The sequence below is a fragment of the Macaca fascicularis genome, chromosome 12 (genome assembly GCF_037993035.2).
Source record: "Macaca fascicularis isolate 582-1 chromosome 12, T2T-MFA8v1.1".
NCBI classification, from domain to species: domain Eukaryota; kingdom Metazoa; phylum Chordata; class Mammalia; order Primates; family Cercopithecidae; genus Macaca; species Macaca fascicularis.
In genome coordinates, this window is record NC_088386.1 from 57823465 (window position 1) to 57845326 (window position 21862).

General features: G+C 32.6%; 2 protein-coding genes across 9 annotated transcripts in view; one reads left to right on the forward strand and one right to left on the reverse strand.

The window, feature by feature from the left end:
• Positions 1 to 11150, forward strand: part of GCA (grancalcin) — a 44944-nt gene extending 33794 nt beyond the window's left edge. For all 4 annotated transcript variants that reach the window (XM_065525579.2, XM_015432298.4, XM_005573323.5 and 1 more), the window contains 6 exons: positions 394 to 463; positions 4493 to 4536; positions 4813 to 4960; positions 7116 to 7229; positions 7573 to 7631; positions 8277 to 11150. In XM_065525579.2, the coding sequence (XP_065381651.1) occupies positions 394 to 463; positions 4493 to 4536; positions 4813 to 4960; positions 7116 to 7229; positions 7573 to 7631; positions 8277 to 8303 (462 nt within the window). In that variant the 3' untranslated portion in view covers positions 8304 to 11150. The remainder of the gene's footprint in view (positions 1 to 393; positions 464 to 4492; positions 4537 to 4812; positions 4961 to 7115; positions 7230 to 7572; positions 7632 to 8276) is intronic.
• Positions 11151 to 18329: 7179 nt separating this feature from the next.
• The window catches only part of KCNH7 (potassium voltage-gated channel subfamily H member 7), a 481965-nt gene continuing 478432 nt past the window's right edge, over positions 18330 to 21862 (reverse strand). For all 5 annotated transcript variants that reach the window (XM_065525576.2, XM_005573324.5, XM_015432301.4 and 2 more), the window contains 2 exons: positions 21493 to 21685; positions 18330 to 20142 (listed from right to left, as the gene is read on the reverse strand). In XM_065525576.2, the coding sequence (XP_065381648.1) occupies positions 19876 to 20142; positions 21493 to 21685 (460 nt within the window). In that variant the 3' untranslated portion in view covers positions 18330 to 19875. The remainder of the gene's footprint in view (positions 20143 to 21492; positions 21686 to 21862) is intronic.

Sequence of the window (21862 nt, forward strand, 5' to 3'; positions counted from 1 at the left end):
TTCCCCTTCCAGTTAAAGCTTCAGTATTATTTATAAATAATCTCTTCCCAAAACAGCATGAGTGGGGATGTTTTCAAGACTTTTCTGAACATATTTTAGGCATTTTTCTAACTGTTTAAAATAGAAGTAGAACAACTCTTATGAGATTATCTTGAACCATTATAGAACAGGGTAATTGTGCTATAATTCAGAAGTAGAAGAAATTATTTATGTTGTATGATATTTTGTAATATGCCTTTGTTGTCAGTAATTACTTCTAGTATTTTGTAGTTAATTATAGAGTAATGTTTCAAAGAATGCATATGTCTTGATTGGCCTAAAACAGTCAATTAACATTTTAATATGCTTTTATACAATTGCACATTAAATTAGGTCATAATTATTTTTAAACAGGATGGTGAACTGGATGCTGAAGAACTTCAGAGATGTTTGACACAGTCTGGAATTAGTGGAACTTACTCTCGTGAGATCTTTTTTCCCCTTTTGTTGAAATTGTAATAGGAAATTTATTTTCTTTCTTTTTTGTTCCAGTAATTAAAATGTTTAAAAAATTATCACAGTTATACATGCACATAGTTTAAGAAGTCAAATAACTGTAAAACTCGTTATGAAAATAACTGTTCATTGTGCATTCCTGTCTCCTCAACATTAACTGCTCATAGAGGAGACTTCTTTTAACTTTTAAAAATCTGATTCTTTTGAAATTTGCTTCCATATTTCAAGGTAGAATATTTTTTCACGATTGATTTTTGGATTTTATGATTGTCTATTGATACCCTGCTATGGAAGATGAGGATTTCACTTTATTTTAACCTTAAACTCTCCTCTGTCTCTGCACTCCACAGAGGAACATTTCCCATCCTCCTGTCCTTCTAATGTAGTTATAATATATAATAATTTTTGTTAGGTATGTTAGTCTTTATTTTTACTATCTGAATGCTGCTTATAGCTGTATCTTATGATAATGCATGATTACTTTTCCTTTTTATATAATGTTTTGCTTTTCTTGAAATCAGTAGTTGTCGGGCATTCTTTCTTTTTCATTATCCTAGAACTCTGGGATATGCTGTTTTTTATGCGTGGCTGTCATACTGGGATTCTTTCACCATTAATTCTGGAGCTGGTTTCCCCATTTCTCTTGAGTTAGATCTCCTTTTTACTCCATCTCTTGTTGTCTTCTTTTAAAAAATTCATTATGTTATTTTAGTGAAATATATAGTTAAGTAGCTTCTTAATAAAAAAGGAAAAATATGACCGGGCGCAGTGGCTTATGCCTGCAGTCCCAGCACTTTGGGAGGCTGAGGTGGGCGAATCATGAGGTCAAGAGATCGAGACCACCCTGGCCACCATGGTGAAATCCCGTCTCTACTAAAAATACAAAAATTAGCTGAGCGTGGTGGCACGCACCTGTAGTCCCATCTACTCCGGAGCCTGAGGCAGGAGAATTACTTGAACCCGGGAGGCAGAGGTTCCAGTGAGCTGAGATTGGGCCACTGCACTCCAGCCTGGTGACAGAGTGAGACATCGTCTCAAAAACAAACAAACAAAAGAATACATGGGAGATAAATTTTTGAGAGCTTATTTATCAAAAAATGCTTTCATTCTACCTTCAGAATTGATTGGCAAGGTATAGAATTCTAGGTTACAATAATTCTCATGTAGAATTTTGAAGGTATTGCTCCATTGTTTCTAGTGTCCCTTGTTGCTTTTTCTCCTTCCTGCCTGGAAGTGATGTGATTTGTTATTCCTCTCTGGAAACTTGTGAGATCTTTGTCTTTAGTATTCTGAGATTTGATGGTGAAGTGCCTAGTTGTGTTGTGTGGGGAACTCAGAGGGTATTCTCAGCCTAGAAACTCCTTTGCTTTAGATGTAGGACATTTTCTTCAATGATATTTTCTGTTTCTGGAATGCTTTTTGTTTTCACTGGGTTTTCTACTTTTATCATCTTTTCCCTCCTATCAATTTTTTTTCTGAACTTTTTGGGAATTTTCCTCAACTTTATTTCCTAAACCTTCTATTGAGTCTTTAATTTCTGCTTTTCATTAAAATCCAAGAACTTCTGTTCTATTTTCGTGAATGTGATACTGTCCCTTATCTCTCTGAGACTATTAATGTATTTTCAAAGTTTTTTCTTCCTATATAACCTTTGTTTTTTCCAGATTGTTTTTTCTCCTCATTTTGTTTGTTTTGGGTGGTCTTTCATGTTAGGTGCTTTTCTCAGTTATCTGATGATACTGTCGTGCTCATATTTTAACTAAAATACTGGTGAGAAGCCCTGAAATCATGGTTAAGCATTAATTGTGGGCTTCAATGTATGGTGGTTTGGCTGGGCAGTTTTGTCTTGTAACTCTGGGTGTCGGTATCTTTAGGGATTCCCTTTTGGACTGGGTTTTCAGTTGACCTTCTTCTGCCTGGAAAGGAGAGGTGGGCTCAGAAGGGTTCTCAAGTCTTTTGTAAATTGTCCTTTAATTGCCTTACCTTTAGAAGATAGCCCTGTCTCAGCTCTGCTATCTTGCATTTCAGAGACCTCTCCAGAGAATAAAATTCCAGACTTCTGCTGGGTTGGAAGTAGGTGTAGCATCCATCCAACTGAACTGAGGCAGGGAGGGGATATGAGGCTTAGAATGCTCCTTAGGTAGACTTTCAGCCAATTCTTCTGTTTTTGTCTCCACTTTCACACCCACTTTCAGAAGTACTGCCAATTCTTAGGCATTTGGGGTCTTTTCCAAGGGTTGCTTCTCAGCTTTTCTCATTACAAGTTCAGGAATCCATTTTTTCAAATCTAGGTTGGTTAACTCACATCCATCAACTCTTCAACTTGCAAAATTTTGTTCCTTTGTTTCCTGTCTAATTCTCTTTTTCTCTGGTTTTATGCCTTAAGTTAGTTTACTCTCCATTCTAATGGACTGTGGGGAGGAAGTGAAAAATCTGTCAACTTTCCTGAAAAGTCTGTCTCTTCACTCCTTGTCCTAAATATTTTTTCTTATACATACACATTCCTATTCTGATATTGAAGATCTGCTTGTTTGCTGATTCAGATTTAGCCATCTATTGTCATTAATTCAGATTCTCCCACTTTATGAATGTCTGCCAAGTTAATTGTAAAGCAAAATAGATATTATTTACTTGCCCAAAAGAGGAAATACCATTCCAGAATTTCTCATGTAATCCTCTCACTCTGATAGGTTTATAGCCTTAGCTTTATAAACTTGGGAAACTACCTTTCTGGGTCGCAGTTTCTTCCTTTTTAAAAACTGGAACTACTATACGTTTAGCATGTTTATGTGAAATCATGTAACATACACCACCTTACTCATATTAAGAACACATCGAGTATCTATTGAGTTGTCAATTTGAAAATACTACAACTAACAATTCTAACATCGATACTATATTAAACATTTAAAGAAAATCAGCAATTTTAACTTGTGGAATGTTTTATAATTTTTTCTTTGGTGGGTCTAAAATTTAGCGGAAATAATTTTCTTCTTTTATAAAATGTTAAAATGTTATGTATAAAATAAAATATTCATTCATTCATATTAACAAGCTGCTATTAAACACTTTGTAAGTTTAAACTGTACTAACATGATATTTTCTTTATCAGGGCATGAAATTAGTCTTGGGATATGTCAGCATATTAGTTGAATGTAATTGGATTAGAAAAATTAGAAAAGGATTAGAAAAATTGAATTTTATCAATAGGTCATCAGTTGTAGTTCTATAAATATGAAAGTGTTAATATTTCGAATTACCTCTGGTTTTAAGATAGCTTGTATTGATATTTTCTTCCTTTTTTCTCCCCCCAACCCCTGAGAAAAACCAGCTGCTTCAATTCAGATGCTCATTTTTTTTTTACTTGGTCTATTACAATAAACTACCAATGGACTTACCTATTTCCAGTATCATCTCACTTTATATTTTATTCATTGTAAACTAAAGTTTCTAAAATGGAAATTTTAGAATTTCCCTTTGCTTCTGAAACACTTCAGTGGCTTTCATGGGCCCAAACTTTTTGGGGTAGTATTCAAAAGTTTCATGATTTGGCCCTCATTTGCCTTTCTGATGTCATCATATGTCACTCTCTCCCATGTACTTTAACTCAAGTTTTGTGATCTCTGGGTACATGTCAAACTTCTACTTTAACTCCACTTGTCATTTGTGTTATAAAGACTGGAAGCCTTCCTCTTCCCCAGGCTTGGGTGAAGCCAAGTGCTTTACATACCTGGAGTGTCTTTGTCACAGTAATTTTCAGTTAGTTTATAATTGCTCATTTAATTACCTTAGTCCCCTCACTAGATGTGAGTACTTCGAAGGCAGTAATTTTTTTAAAAACAATGGGTACTTAACATTCAATAATAGCTTGTTGATTGTAGTGATCTTATATATTTTGGCAGTTTTTAAATGTTTTATTTTGAAACTAGAGATTGTCATAATTTTACATAGATAAAGTTGGGCATACTCTAATTTAAATATTGAATATGTTTTACAGCCTTCAGTTTGGAAACCTGCAGAATTATGATTGCCATGTTGGATGTATCCTTGAATAGAAATAGAAAATACTAGAATAAAGAGTAATTGCTTTTTGAATATCAAGCCAGTGGTTAGATTTCAGTGCCCATAGTAAACTAGTGAATTTAAAAATACTTTGTAAGATCCTGTTTAAATTCTAGGCTTTTTAGTTTTTATACGGAAATCTATTCATATAATGAGTTTGGCTAACTCTACAGAAGCATACTCATGTTTTAGTCAATGATTTAGAGTCAGATAAACTCAGGTATCAAAATTTATTTTTGTTAATAAAACTATCAGAGAGATTACACAGGAAAACTGGGATTTAGTGAATTCAAAGAGCTATGGGCAGCTCTTAATGCCTGGAAGCAAAACTTCATGACTGTTGATCAAGATGGAAGTGGCACAGTAGAACATCATGAGTTGCGTCAAGCCATCGGTCTTATGGGTAAGAACATTAACATTCTTTAGAATCTATAAAGCTCATCTTTGTTCTTTGATTAGATGAACTTAATTGCTTCAATTTACTAAGTAATAAAGGGATATATTTTTTCACCAGCAAGTTCCTTTGTTTGTTTTCAAAGTTGTAGGTAAATTCTGACCAAAGACCTCAACAAAACCATTTTAATTATGATTTTTTTTCAAAAGATGATCTTCCATACATGCATACATTTTGAATTTCTTCTGCTGTGTTTAAATTTATTTCTTTGTTAGTACTTGCCACTTATATTGTATTCTTTTATAACTTGTCAGGGTCTCTAATTGGGAGCCAAAGCTTGCCTCCGTCAGTCAAAAGTCTGTACAAAATAGCTTTTCAGCAGTAAAAACTATGTTTTTGTTTGTCTTTGTTTCCTTCCATAGTACAGAACACATAGCAGGTGCCAAAATACATCAAGTTGGAAAGGTTGCATTTTAGAGTAATTTAAAAGTATATAACTTTATTCTTATCATACCTCTCTCTGATAAGCTGATGTTCTTAGTGTACTTTCAAAATGGATAACATACAATGGTGTTTAATTTGCTTAAAGTTAATGCAGTTTTAAATAGCTTTATGAATTGTTTTTATGCTTGTGATTTACACTCTTTTCTAAACAAAATATATTTACATGAAAATTAATTTTTTGGAAGTTAAAATCTGAACCCAATGGAAGTGGACTTACCTCAAATTGCAATTTAAATAAGTCAAATTAGTGATTTGTTTGGTTTTGTTTTATAAATAGACATTTTAATTTAGTAGTAGGGACAGTCCAGCCCATGTAAACATACGTAGTTCAATTATAGATCCTTGATACCTAATGGATTAAACCTGGACCTTAATTCAGCCTAATGTTGGGAAAGTAATATAATCTTTGGCAGAAAAGAAAACCTCCAGAGTTCCAGTTAGGCAGTGGAATGTAAAAAGGGTTTTCTGGATTGTCCAAATTTAAGGTCTTCATATATATTTTAAAATATTCAAATTATTTTGCTGAGAATACTATGAGAAAATCTAGGAATTTTATAAGTACCGCATTTAGCTTGTAACTCTGTAATATGAAGTTCAAAATATATTTGCATATAATTACATTAGTTTGCATGTTTTACTGCTTCTTTCAATTTATACGTTTCCTGCATTACATTCTATTGTAGCTACATGTATAATTATCTCCTATTGCATTTATTTTGGTTGTTTTTACCTTTGAATGGGTGAGTGTCATTTGCTCAAGTCTACAAATCCGGTAATGTATGGGCAATAATAGTGGGCTACTATTCTTCTTAGTAAAATGTATACATCTCATTAAATGCATAGGGCCATCTAAAAGGGTACAGCAAGTAGAATATATTAATTTATGTTTTTATTCTTTTTTATTCTTTTTAAATTTTAGATTTTATGTATATTTTAAAATGGGAGTAATCAAACAATAATACATGTATAGAATTTAAAATAATTTAACACATACTGGGAGTGAATGATCAAAAACTTATTTCTCATCGATATAAGTATACAGTCAAAAATTTTGGACATCACAGGACTACTAGAACAAAGAACCAAGGAAATCAGTGAAATAGTGAGAAAGCTGTTATAAGTGTTACAATGTATGAAGAAATACTCAGAATTCCAGGACAAAAAAGAATAATGTTTTTCTGTTTTTTCCCCTTTAATCATGTTGATCCTCAAATTTCCCTCACTTATAAAAGATACTTTCAAGCAATATGTTCAGTGGGAAATATCATTTGAATAACAAAGATCATTAGTAATCCTTGCCTTAATGTTTTTTAAGAACTATACAAAGTTACATAATTGAAATACTGAAGCATTAAAACCCATGAAATTAGACATTATTTCAAAATAACAATATATGATAAATTCATAAGAAGAGAATTATTTTCTTTTCCTTAGCTTTGACTTTATTACAAAGTTAGAATTGTGATATTTATATACCGATTAACAGGATTAACAGTGAAGCCTTGGTCTGATCAATTTCAATATTAATGTGTTTTGTTTCTAATTATATTTTTGTGGAATGAATTTTGAAAGTTATTTTATGACTTGATTAATGAGAAGGCAATCTTGCAGTGTTCTTATGTTATTTACATTTAGAAGTTTTAATTTATCTCTTTTTTAGGTTATAGGTTGAGTCCTCAAACAATAACTACTATTGTTAAACGTTACAGCAAGAATGGCAGAATTTTCTTTGATGATTATGTTGCTTGCTGTGTGAAGCTTCGAGCATTGACAGGTATTGACTATTTAAAACTAGGTGTACAGTATTATGTAGCTATTTTTCTTGAATAATGTGTCTCGTTTCCTCCAGCAAGTTTATAATAATATGTGTTTTCCCCCTTTATTCATTGTTAAATCTAATTAGTTTTAAGGCTTTAAATATTAAGGAATATAAATGATAAAAACTTGTTATATGTTATTTTTGGGAGTTTTTCTCCATATCTCTGTTGCCTGGGCTATTCAATCACTTCTAAGATTTAATTGAATATGAAATTATTCTTTTTTTGTACCTGGGGGCACTAAATATTTGAAACTATGTATTTTAAATTACAATAAAAAAGTAATTTCTTTGTTTAAAGATTTCTTTAGGAAAAGAGACCACTTGCAACAAGGGTCTGTGAATTTCATGTATGATGATGTGAGTATCCTGCTTTTGATATTTATACTGCATTCTAGATGCATTCTTAGTTAGCAAAAAAATTTAAGTGATCCCAAGTACCGGTACTGGAAATAATATATTTTGTATGCCATATACTTTTCCATATTTTTCAGCTTAACACAAATATAAGATTAATATTGGCATAGATGCCAAACAATTTGACTTCATGTTAAATTGTAAATATACTTTTCAATTTTTATGACAGGTTTTTTGAATTTAAAAAAATGAATCACTTTTAAGGGCTATTATTTTTAAAAAGGGTAGTTTACTGTAGTGATATTTTTTCTCAGGGAGGGAAAAATTTTAATCCATGACACATTATTGAAGCTGTTCATTTCTCATTTCAAATGGTTACTATTAACTTGATATTCAGGGTTTTTTAAAATTCAGGCTATAAGACAGTTATATTTTACCTGTGCTTTAATGTTTCAGGGTTTTTGTTTTGTTTTTCTTATACTTACTGATGAAAGTTATGTGGTCAACATTACTGGTATTTATTGGCTTGAATTATAAGCCTTGGAAACAAACTTTTCTCTCTTAAGAAAATGCTCTTGTGGAAATATAGTCAAAAACAATGAAAAACTATTTTATTCTTAATAGATAATAATTTTACTTACGTATTAGTTTTTGCAGGGCACTATGGCAATTTGAATGTTCAGAATTCTAAACCTGAAGAGACACTGTGAATTCTTTTGCTTGGAAGAAGTGAACTGGACTACTTTAAAACTTTTAAGCGTTTTCCATGTTCTTCCTACCCGTTAAGTCTCTCTTCACTTTCTGTGTGTTTTTATTTTAGCAGATAGTTCAAAACAATAAAAGATTTAAAAAAAATTTGGTGTATTACTGCTTTTGGATAAGTTATTTTACAAATATGTGCATATTGTCATAAAATATTGGTGTATGATTGATTTAAATAATGCTTAGCCTTAATTTTTAACAATGTAAATTTAGAGGAATGTACTTTAAAAGATAGATTGTATAAGAAGCCAGATGATGAAAGCCTAGAAAAAACTAATTTATACTTATCTGAAGGTTACAAATCAGACTTTAAATTTTGTTTGTAGTTGGTGGTGTTTGAGGGCCAGCTAGAAATGAAAGCCTGGATTTTGTGCTGTGTTCGTAATATAGTTTATTCGTTGATCAAATAATCAGAGAAAAAACACTTAAAGGTCTTTGTCCGTGAAGAAGAAAGTTATCTCCCCAGTCAAATCTGTGGTGGGATAAGACTACAGAAGGCATTATTTTTTCCTTTTTAATTTTTTGTTGTGTATATTTTTCTTCAATATGTTTTATTGTCTTCTCTAAGCAAAAAGTTCTTAATAAACAAAGTATTTCTCTCTGCACCCTATTTCATTAGTGAAGACATAGTTCCCCTAAAATGGCATCCTCCTCTAAATCTAGACTTTCTGGAAATGGTGTATATTTTTGATGATATGTCAACATTCAAAATTGTCCTAATTAAATTGTTGTTTAAATGTAATTTCAGCTGTTTATAAAGTTAAAAAAAAAGTAATTAACCACTCCAATTGCTCAGAAATTATACGTTTGACTTATTTGACAATATTAACATTAGTGGTGGCTTTGCCGTTAAAAACCCAGTAAGTATATTGAGTGCATCTATGTGATGTGGTGTTTTGAGCATAGTAGGCACCACAGCAACTTTTTTGAGTGGTACTAAAACTGCCGAAAATGCAAAGTAGAATCACCAGATCTTTAGTGTGCAATATCCCTGGTATAAGATGTTATGATTAATGTGATTTCTTTCTTGGCAAACACCTCATGTCTATCTTAGTGAAGATTTAATAAACCACATATTTTTCTTACGCTTTAAATGCGTATCTTCCAATCTAACAGTGAGTGACATAATTTTATGACTGCTGACCAAATTAATTTATAGATTTTATAAAATCCCATGTTTCTTAATGGATGAAGGATAGATGGCAATATCTTGAACAAAACCTTTTATAAACTTACAGAATTTTAAATCAGCTTTCACTTTAAAAAATCCTGGAAAGGAAGTAATGCACTTGACACTGATAATTTTATATAATTTGCTGTCAGATTCACTTGGTCAGTTTTATAAAAATATGTGAATAAGTAATCCACATAATTTTGTTCTCTGGCTTTTTTTTATGAACATATATTTGATAATGTGAGAGGACATTAACTGAGCTGGTAAATTAAAGAAACAGAATTCTAATTAGAAGTGTAGGAAAAAGCAAATGTAAAAACACTATGTGTCGTTCACGTTGAATGGTGATAATATGACTCAGCAGCCTGTAATCTCAACATCCAGGTTATACAGATGGTTGTTACTGAACTATTCTGTGGTCAACTATGATTATCTCTCTTACTTGGAGGCTCACAGTTGAGGTAAAACTTTTAAAATGACAAATGGTATTATGCAAGTTTCTGCCAAATGACACTCTGTCTTAGAACTCTTTAACACAATTCTCATCTAAAAATGTTCCTATGACTTTTGGTCATAGAAGGTCTATGAAGGAGCTTCCATGGCCAAACATATTTAGGAACTCTCGCTTTCTAAAGCTTGATAAGGTATATTAGCATCTGAAAGCCTAAGGTTAATAAAATCAGTCATGTTTAATTTTATTTGGCCCAGTTTTTTCCAAACTTTTTGACCACAGAACCCCTTTCTCTAGCAAAACTAACATTCTATGCCGATCCAACTTAATTGCCAGGCAACTCTTCTGCACTTTACATTAAACAGACAAACTTATATTCACAGAAACATTAGGCCTACAGAATATTTTACCAGAATTTTTATACTGAAATACAGTTCACTTTTTGATGCTTTAAAAATAACTGATAAAATATTTTTATGATGAACATGACTGCAATATGAATATAGTATAGTAGTTTGCACTGGTTAACTCACACCCCAGTTCTTTTATGATGATGTTAATTATTGAATAATGTACACTCTTAATGTATAAGTGCTTTTATTTATACAGTAAACATGTTTCCATGTCATTTTGAGAATTTTTTTAATAAACATTCAAATAGCTTGCTGTAAAGTTTTGTATCATACAAAATCTGTTACATATATATATATTATGAGATGCTTCAGTTCAAATAACAGTGCAGTAATTCACCTATATCTAAAAGACTGCCAAATGATTAAATGTCAGGTATTGCACTTCTATTTTGAGTGGCAGTTTACACATTTTAAATTACATCAAGGGTAAATCAATATTATGGAAATCTTAATTTGGTCCACTTTAAATGTAATTTCAAGGATTTCTCATTTGATCTATTTACGCATGCGTCCAGAAAAAAGTAACAAAAATGTAGTCAAGTTATGTTTATTTCCAAAAAAGGCATTTATCCTAGAAGAAAGTAGAATCTGTTAATATAGTTTAAAGTCTGTGGAGTTAAAAAAATAACAAAAAATCAGTTTGTGATTATTTCTTTAAGTAAAATATAAGACATCAAGTTTACTTGTAATCTTATGGCATTACTAAACTGGACAAAAACAAATACTCTTTCTCAAAAATGTGCTCTTCTTTGCCTTTTTACATTTGACAGACTCTTAAATGATATGTTTTCTTCTGCTTTTCTATAGTCTTCTGGGTAATGAATAGAAATAAATCTGTTAATATCTGGTGAATTAAATCCGATGAGTAAATTCCAAGACTTCTTTCAGGCAGGCATATTCTGTTCCCTAAGCTTTAAAATGCAACCATGGGTGTTTCATTACTTTGAAACTTGTGTTAGAAGATCCCATTTTTTTGGTCGCAATTCAATCATTTACATAATGAATTAAGCACATTTGAATAAATACATAATGTTAAAGTATCATCCAATAATATGTCTAGAGTTTATACATAATATTAGGTTAAATTAAAATATTTAGAACTGGTAAATATTTAGAAGTTATGAGTGCAGACAGGATTTTAAATGAATACTGCCCAGGTAATTTGAAGTCTAGAATGAGGTCATCATATAGTACATATATTAAACTTTCCCTGTAATTTAGAATTCTGAGCATAAAACTACTTTCCAGCAAAACACTGGGAAACTTAGGAAAAATTGGTCTATCAGCTCATTATTTGAATGCTGGGAAATCTGTGCTTTTAATCATTTTTGCCATATCTTTCTACTTGTTTTTAAAAATACGTTTTTGTGGCATATAAAGAAAGAGTCTTATATACTCAGCATTCCTTTTATCCAAGTAGCTTGGTAATATGCAGCTTTGTGTATTATTTTGCGAGTATTCAGGACTCAGGTGTGCTTCTATATATCTGAATAGTGAGTAGACATTGGCAACACTTCTACATCACTATGATGTGCTATACAGTAAGAAGGAGGAAGCTGGTTCCCTATGTGCTAATTATGTTTTCAGATGTGCCCCTTCTGTAACATCAGAGATGGTGGCAATTTGCAAAGCTTACAGGGAGTGAGAATTGGCCTAGATCATCATTTAATAGCAATATTCAGGGGCACTTATATTGGGAATGATTAGGTCCTAATTCTGACATATCGTGAGAGGTACCCCAGTGTTGTCCCTTAACCATAAAAATGTAAGTATGTATAGATACATGCATACAAATATTTGCATTCTAGTTGACTGTATTATTGAATCAAATTTCATTTTGCTGTAATTGTTGAATTTTCGAAGGATAACCCGAAGAGTGCTAGTATGAATATCCCAGAAATATATTTATTAAACATTCATTTTTTGAAAATTATAAGTCATTTTCAAATGATTTTAAGATTTTTCTGAACTTTTGGATGCACATTTAATTTCCCATAGCTATCTGTGGTGCCCTCAGATTTATATTATGGCAAGAGATAATTTATCTTATGGTAAGTTCTAAAATATTTAGCTTCGTCATATTTAGATTCTCATTTTCTGATCAGCCTCAGTTGTAGATACCAATATAATTTTTTCTGCTATTTGTGTTTGGTTTTTCATTTATCAAAGGGAAATGTTCTCTTGGTGTTTTAAACCTTTAAGATGAAGGTTGGAAAATCTAAGCCATGAAACAGACTCAATAGTCCTTAGCTTACATGCCACATTATGGCCAACACGTTTTATTTACAAGTTTTCTTGAAGGTAGTTTGATGTTTTTTCCCCTTAAATAATAGAGAAGAAATGGGGAGGAATTAAGAAAGTATGAAACTCAGACAAAAGAAAATATCTGGATATTTTCATTCTTGGTTAAAAAATGAAGCAAACATATGTTATAAAAACTTATTTGCACATAAGTTAAAGCCTGTTTATCCATCAGAAATTTTAAGTAAACAATAAATGTTTTAGTCAATCATTGTTGTGGTCTTAACAGGCAATAATAGGTGAAATATTGTATTTCTTTAATTTTAGATTTAATGCTTTTTGCCACTCAATCTTACTAGTGTCCTGATGGAACTCAATAAAACTGTAGCACTGTTACATATGATTTCATGAAATAACATCAGCACCACCATGCCTATATCTAGTACTGTTCCTAGTAAAATGTTGGAAAAAGTTGGCTTCTCTAGTAAAAGTATCCTACTTAGCTAATGAGATTTACTTTCTTTTTCCCCAAAATAATTTCTTTTACAAATTCTTGAATTTTTCATGTATAAATAGATCAGAAATTATATGCTTCATTCTTAAATTATGTATATATACGCTATTTTCAATACAACTTGTACACTTCTTTTAGCTACCAAAAATTTGCAACCATTTTTTACAGGAAATGTACATATTTACAGTTATCTGTAGAAGCTTATTGCAAAACTAGTTGTGCAAGTAGATTACACTGTCAATACCACATACCAATCTTTGAAGAAAATATTTACTAAAAAATAAATATTTCTGCACAGAATATTTCAAAAGCGTTATGATTTCATGCTACATTATGTGCATAAAAACTAGGAAATAGTATGTGTTTTGGTAGGTTGTTTCATTTTGTTTAAAGCATTCCAAGGTACTTACTACTTAGCCAGATGTAAGTGAGCTGCTTTATATTAGATGACTGACATTTTCAAGTGATTATACACATTCTTTTTTGAAATGTATTATTCTGTAACTGGTATACATTCTGGTGTAATACATTTTCCCACCATCAAAATTATAAAACGCAAATTTCAGCTAAAAAGCGGTAATGAGCCTTTAATTGAAATCACTAGGTGGCTAGGAGATAAAAACTAGTGATTCCTCAATATTTCTAATCTTATATAACATTTGGAAGGAAGGTGCCATATCATTTCAGTGCTATTATAAATATAGGGGCATTTGAGGAGACTATGTGGAGGAGTTAATTATAAGATTACTGATCCTTTAATTTTACCCCTAAATAAGAATGATGAAATGTTATGGAATTTCTTATATATCCAAACAATATATGTCAGTATAAATAATACAGTTGAAATGCTAACAGTTGTGATTACTTTCAATATAAAAACATTAAAATACACAAGAAGAAATACAAAGGATAGAGGTTCAACATAGTGCTTTAAAACCACAGGTATACCAAATTATTTTACATCTTTCAAAATATAAATTAATGGAAGTCACAGGTGTAGTGACTATAATTTAGGGGATTCATCTAATTTTTGACATTAGCTTTTCAAGAATAACGATGTTAATATTGCCACTTCTCATAATAAGTACTATTTTATTGGGAGTATTTCTGTAATGTTGCTATTCTCATTTAAAAGTTTGATCATGAATGGTAGAGCAATTAAATTTGTCAGTTGATTGTATGGTTGTGTTCTTAACACTGCATTTCTATAGATGTTTTGATGTATTCATAGTAATAACATGTTTTAAATAACTTCTTGTTAGTCATCTCTCAATCTCCACTTAATAGTTTATATATATAAGCCTCACGGTAATTTCTTTTCATGCTTTTGGTTATTAATAATTCATGTCTTTCTGTTAATTTTCTGTATTTGACATTTCACCAAAGTGTGTTTGTACCACAAATGCATGTGATGAATTATTCTACTCTTGGGCACTGATCAATCACAACACCTAATACTTTACATTTAAAACACGATCCTTTTAGTTTGTAAAGTGGTTTAACATCACATCATAAGTAGAACCACAAGAAAAAACTTTGAGAACATTTGAGGAATGAGGGAGAGGGGGATGAGCTATTGCAAAGCTAGAAAACAACTGCAATGCAAATAAGTTTATGAATGGTGGACAAAGGCAATATTTAACAAATATAAGGATGCTATCTACACTGGCGTTCTCCTGCTCTGAGCAACTAGATCTTTGGGAGGCATGTGAAAATGACTTTATAAGTTTTTGTTATACAGTATGAATGTGCATGTTGGGTAAAGGAAAGCAACAGAAAGTGTTTTAGAAGACCTTAAGTAGTGCGACTGCACTATCACCATATTCCACTATCTTTATGATGATGCACACATCACAAAATAATCTTGTAGATTTACTATAAGGAATAATGTGCTTTATGGTTTACAAAGCATTTCTACTTACTTATTTCAGAGGATCCTCAACACACCCCTTCAAGATATGTTAGATGCTACCACCATTTTTATAATTTTGGATACTGGGGCTTACTCTGGATTTGTCCCAAGAATAAATGGAGAAGGTATAATTTGAATTCAGGTTTACCACATTAAGTCCCTTGCCATTTCCATTGATCCACACAAGAGCTTAGCCAGTTTAAGACTGTGTAACATATCTGTGCAATGAGAGAGTGGTCTAGGGGTCTGAAAAGAACCATTGCAACTATAAAATTATATTTTCTGTAAAAATGGAAAATTATATACTTTCAAAATTGTATTTTGTAAATGTATTTTCAAATATCCATCTAAGGACTATATCGTAGATCTAAAGAAGGACTTCCACAGTGAGCCAGCCTTTAGAGAATACATTCTAGTAGTACTGATCGACAGATTACTTTCACATACTTGGCATGTAACATTGATTCAGAGTAGATATGTTTATAATAAGGAGATTGATACTCTCACTATTATTGTAAATAATATTACTTTAAAGCTATAAACCTAATAGTGCAAAATACAATTAAGAGAGATAAAACAATAGCTACATGTAGGTTTCTCTGAATCAAAAACTTTCATCTTGGCAATAGCAATGTTGTTGGAGACACTGCACATTGTGCAAAATCTAAATCTTGGGAAATTGTTCTCCTGATTGTTTTAATGCCATGTTTCTGGATGAGAAACAAGGAACTGAGCATTTTTTGAGCACCTAGTATATGCCAGGCCCTTTACTATATTTTATCTCATTTCTTTCTCAAGCTTCTGTGAGACAGGTATCATTGTCTTATTTTTAGAGATTCAAGAAAAAGACTCAGTGAGGTTAATTAACTTGCTCAAGGTCACACAGTTATTGATGAAAAAACTGGTATTGGAACCCAAGTTGGTCTGATGCAGAATCTATGCTTGCTCTTCTACATTGGTAAATTCTCAAATTGTTAGTGTGTGTAAGGATCACATGAGGGAGGGCGTGTTAAAAGATGATTGCTGGGTCTCACCCCTAAACTTTCTGATTTAGTAGATCTGGGGTGAGACCAAGACTGCATTTCTGCCAGGTCCCCAGGTGATGCTAGTAGTGTTGGTTGGAGGATGACTCTTTGAGGACCACTGTCCTGTATCATCCTGTCCTCAAGTGCCTCTTCGAACTCACATGACAGAAACATATTTGTTTTACTGTAAAAATATAACTTGATTTTTTGATAATTTATAAAAGTTTTGATTTTTATAGATAAATAATTTACATATATTTATCTATTTTTGGTTTTTGCCATAGATAAGCAATTTAAACACTCTGTTATGTCAATGTTGCTATTCATTTCTAATAACTGATCTACAGAATTTTTTTTAAATCATGAAAGTCATTTAGAGGAATGATACTGTTATTTAATAATAATAATGTTAGATATACCAATGGGTGATACATTTTATCCTTAGACAATATATGATGGCGTTTTAAAATGACATTTGGATAAGAACATTTTTTTCTAGTCATTTTGGAACCATTGCTAAAGTTCAACCTCCAAAAGGACCTTGTAAGCAATTCTTACACAAACATATTAAACCTGACCCCAAATGCCCTGACCTACTTCCCATACTTCCTGACTAGAAGAGTAGGATAGTTGTGCTCTGATGACCAATATATTATAATTTAGGACTTAAGAAACTATTCTGTCCCAAATCTGCCCCTGCCTTCCTGTGTTTGTTGACTGAGTGATTATTAATTTAAAAACCCCATGAGAACATTGCTTCATCATTTCTTATTCTTGGGTTGTCTCAACTAATTAAAGAATGTGACTCCCCTACTGGGGAGAATGATAAGTCTAAGTTTCAGCTCTTTGCCCAGCAATTAATAACAGCAGGAGATCATCTGACCCAAACAAACTTTAGATTTTAAATGACATTTTATTTAGGCCAGGGGACCAGGTAATATTATTTTTAGGAGGAGAGCAGAAGGTGTTATGTTAGTGCTTCTAATTACCTAGAAGGAAAGCATTTGCTACAGTGCAATTATGATTGGCTGCAGCAGTTCAACCTGGCCCTCAGCATGATCCCTAGATGGAGAGGTCACACTGTTTTTGCAATAGCCAACAGGGGGGATGATGGTACATTTAGGCATTAGATCTTTGGCTGGGGAAAGGGATGAATTTTGTACATCAAGATCATTGCTTTGGTCATCTGTAAGTCACTTTAGCCATTGAGTCTTCTGACATTTATGCCCAATTAATCACGTCTTTATATTGTCAGTCTCTTTTTAAGCTAATATCCTGTAGGAAGGGACCTTCCTAATCCTGTCCAACTCTTTGAGGGTTAAGATTTTAATATAAGCAATTATGTCAAGGAATTAAGAAAACGGTTTCTGTTGTGCTAGAATTTAAATAAACTGGATGCTTGCACACCATTCCCCATCTTCCTATTTCTTCATGCTCAGTTTTCATAAATATAAACAAGTTTTATGTGGGAGGTTGGATTTTATGCATGTCATACCAAATGTTGCAGCTGAGGCATTCACTATCAATCAGATTTCAATTCCTCACCTGCCAAATCCTCTCTCCCTACAAATGAACATTCTCTGGTGAATTCATTCTGACTGTTCCTGAACTTAGGCCGGCAATCCTTATGAAATTTGTTGCAGCTGCATAAATGTGTCCCAATATGGAAATAAAATCCCAAAATAGTCCTCTGAATCAGAGTTAGCCATTTATGGGACTTTCTCTTCCCTGCTAGGTGCCCATTGAATGTTTGTTGAGTGAGGAAGTGAAAGCATCAGTTAGCCCCTAAGTTTGTATCTGCATAACAACAAATGATTTGGGAAGCTGGTTATAATTATTACACTTTTGTATAATAGTTTATGTTCGAATTGACTGGTCATTTTGAATAATGCACTTGAACATTTGTGTTTTGGTTTTTCAAAAATTAAGCAGGAATAAGAACATGCTTTTGCTTATAGATTGCCTTCCACATGGATTACCAATTTATGTGACCATTTAATATTATATAGGGGGCAATCTAAGGTCACTTTAATCACATTTTTAAAATAGTGCAATAGTTTTAGTAAATTTAAATAGCTTGCATTTGAAGCTGATTAACAGATCAGTGTCAAAGTTTGAATATCCCGAAGGGATAGAAATTAACCCATTTAGTAATGTGCACCGATAAAATGTTCTTAATGGACTAAGAAACTTTCAATAAATTTCAATATTTTTGTTCAGCAAGAAAAGATATAATGGATCAGAGTTCATAATTGTAAAGTTGTAATTGAATTGAAAAATAACATTTCTTAACTATAACTTGACTGATCAGAATCTTAAATTGCAACTTTTTTCTTTACACCAATTTTATGAGCTACATATGCCCCCCACAAAAAATCTAACAGTTGAAGATATTTTAATTGAAAGATATATTTCATTGTATGTTCTGATATTCTGAGGTCAATATATATTCATTCCAATCCATGCATAACAGATTTTTATTTAATTTTCAATGGGCAAAGTGTTGGAATAACTAAACACAACTGAAATTTTACTGCTGGTATATGCATTTTCTTTCTAGGCCCATTGCTTTCCCACAGCTGGAATTAGACATGGAATAACATATACTTAATGGAAACTAGTTTTGCCATGCAAATGCACTGAAATTGCACATTCTTTGAAAACTGTGTTTACTATTTTTTGTTTTTTGAGATAGGGTCTTACTGTATTGTCAGGCAGGAGTGCAGTGGTGTGATCAAGGCCCACTGCACACTTGACCTCCCAAGCTCAACCCATCCTCCCACCTCAGCCTCTCAAGTAGCTGGGATTACAGGTGTGAATTACCACACCCTGCTAATTTTTAAACATTTTTTTTGTGGAGATGGGGTTTTGCCATGTTTCTCAGGCTGTATGTGTACTATTTCGGTCAAATTCAGGATTGCTTTAAAATGTGAATCACAAGAAGCTGTGGATATCAGTTTGTGTTGATCACAGTTTAGCAGTTCTTAAGGAGACCACACCCTCCCCCCCCACAAAAAAAAAAAAAAAAGCAAAATGAGAGAAATTTGTTTTTGAGCCTTCTAGGAAATGTGCCAGTGGAAAATACTTTAGATGGTTTGTAAATGCAATTAGTGATATAATTTTAAATAGAAAGACCTTTGTTCTCATTAATGTTGCCCTACATTTAGTTTTTGGATATGGCTTCCTATACTGTCAGAGGTTTATAACTCAAATTTTGTATTTTCTCTTCCAGTGTGGAGGAATGAATGTAATTAACTTTAAACATCTTGATACAGAAGGACCTGAATCTGTTTGTAAAAGTGACTAAGTTTCCTTTATCCCCCTGGAATTCCCATGAGTTGAGGATCATCTGAATCTGAGTTGCATCCATGAATAGTTTTATCCCTTGGTTTCTTATTTGCATGGAAGGCATTTTCATAACAAAGTACTGGTTTAGTAAAAGCAGTAAATAGGAGTCTCCATGCAAGAGAAATTGGAGTTTCCTAACATGCATGTGATTTAAAAAATAAAAATAAAAAATAAGGTGCCGTGAGATGCTGGCAGTTTTAACATTTGGAACCAAAAGTTCTTACATATATTTACATCCTAACTGCTCAATTTTACCTTACAAGCTTCAATTTAGGAAAATATACAGTACTTTTGCATATAATGGTACCTTGTTAGCCCCTGAGTCAAGTAGAGAGGATTTAAATAGAAAAAGGAAAACAGCCATTAAAAGCACTTACATTGTATGTGGAGTAAATAGTACAAAATGATTATTTCCCTGGAAGACCAGGATCAGAAACATGCCTATGAAGACCCAAGATTCCTACAGTGCTTAGGGATGAATCTGGCAAAGAAGGATGCCTAATTGGATGAAGGTAAGTTTTTCTTTGCCGCAGGTGAAGCTCTAAAGACAGATCACTGTCTTGTTTTAAAAGTGAAGTCAAGTTGTCTTCTGAAGCTGTGTTCAGATGCACCCCACTTGAAAGGGATTCTTTGGATTTAAGTTTAGATTTTTCAAGGTCTAGAAATTCAGGACACTGATGGAAAAAGAACAAAACAAGTTTTTATAATTCACATTGATAGTCATTGAAAATTACACTAATAAAAACTGAAGCGTTTTTTTCTCACTAATCTGTATTTGATTAGTGATATTAGCCAACATTTCCCTCCCAAAAGGAGTCAAGACATTGGAGATTGGTTATCAGTATAGATAATCCTAACCAACTATTCCAAGAACTTTTATTTAACCCTGGAACCAGATTTTAAAAATCAAATTAAAAATGTATTACTTTACATTGAGTTTTCCAGATGAATTAAATTCAAAATTTAAGACAAAATTGAGATGAGGAAAGGCATCACTTGATGAATAAGAGGGTATAAGGAGGAAAGAAAAGATGGGAAATAAAATCAGTCATCCCTAGTCAGATAATATTACCTAAACCTACTGAAAACAAATAACAAAATAGATGGTTTTACATGTTTCCCGGTCATTCAAAACTAGTTAAATTGATTTCTACTTTCAGATTTTTAGAAGTATTGCATTATTTTCCTTCTGGCATACTACCTTCTTTTATTAGTGTAGTTTCATTTTCCAGAACATCTTAAATTAAATTCCCAAACATCTAAAAAAGTTTTACGAGATTGTTCTACAAATCTTTATTTAAATCATTGTTCTTAGGTCCAATTTCACCATAATGTTTAATTAAGACTAATTCCCAAGACCGAATTACAAGGAAAGCTAGACTACTCGTATTAACATAATTCAAAGACCCCCTTTGAGGGCTTCAGAAGTAGGATAAAGAACTTTAAATTGCTTTTCTTACCATGTTTATCATCCAAGTGAAAACAATTTAGAGATCTCTGGTGATGGGTGGAGTACAGAAGATATTACTAGTCTGATGGCATTTGAACCTCAGGTCTAATCTGGCCAGCCTACTATTTCTCCTCCCCTTCCTTCCTGAGACCTCGCCCAGCCCTTGGCACTGTAGAAAATTACGGATTTTTCTTTGAAGTTCTTTTTGGACCCAGATTTTTCTCTAAGCCCTTTTTGGAGCCAGGAAGACTATTCCTTAGACTGCAAAGCTCTACCACATATAAATTTAAGCAGGTTGATTCTGGAAGAAAGGTTTTCCTTTAAAAAAAAATGCTAATGTTTAAAATCATTATTCTAGCTTCATTGTTCTCAAACTTTAAATGAACATAAAAATCAGCGTGGGCTTGTTTAAAATGCAGATTACAGGGCCCATTTCCAGAAATGCTAATTGCGTAGAAACAGAGCTAGGGACAGAAATCTCTCTTTTCCACAGCACCCCAAGTGATTCTGATTTAGGTGACCCCTGGAAACACACATTGAGAGACACACTTGGTTGGATGGTATCCACACTCACTTGTGAGGAAGGGCTGAAACTTCGGTCAGTTTTGATGGATGCTGCCGGTTGACTGGTTCTCATCAGCCGGATGATGGGTCTCTGATATTCTGCTCCTGCTGTTACCATACTGTAGGCTGGGGGGACCACAGTGGTTTGTTTCTGCAGCAACTGTAGGATGGTCTGGATGTCAGTGGTCATTTGGGATTCAAGCCTGCAGAACAGATAGAAGTAGGAAAAGACAGTCCTAAAATAGTCCAGAATTTCAAGAGCATTTAAAAAAATTTCAGCACTACCAACAAACAGAATTATGGCCTTGCTTTAAACAAGAAGGACAGGAGAGGGAGCACAGAATCTCTATTCTTTCCTGACGGATACTTTCTTGTGTATG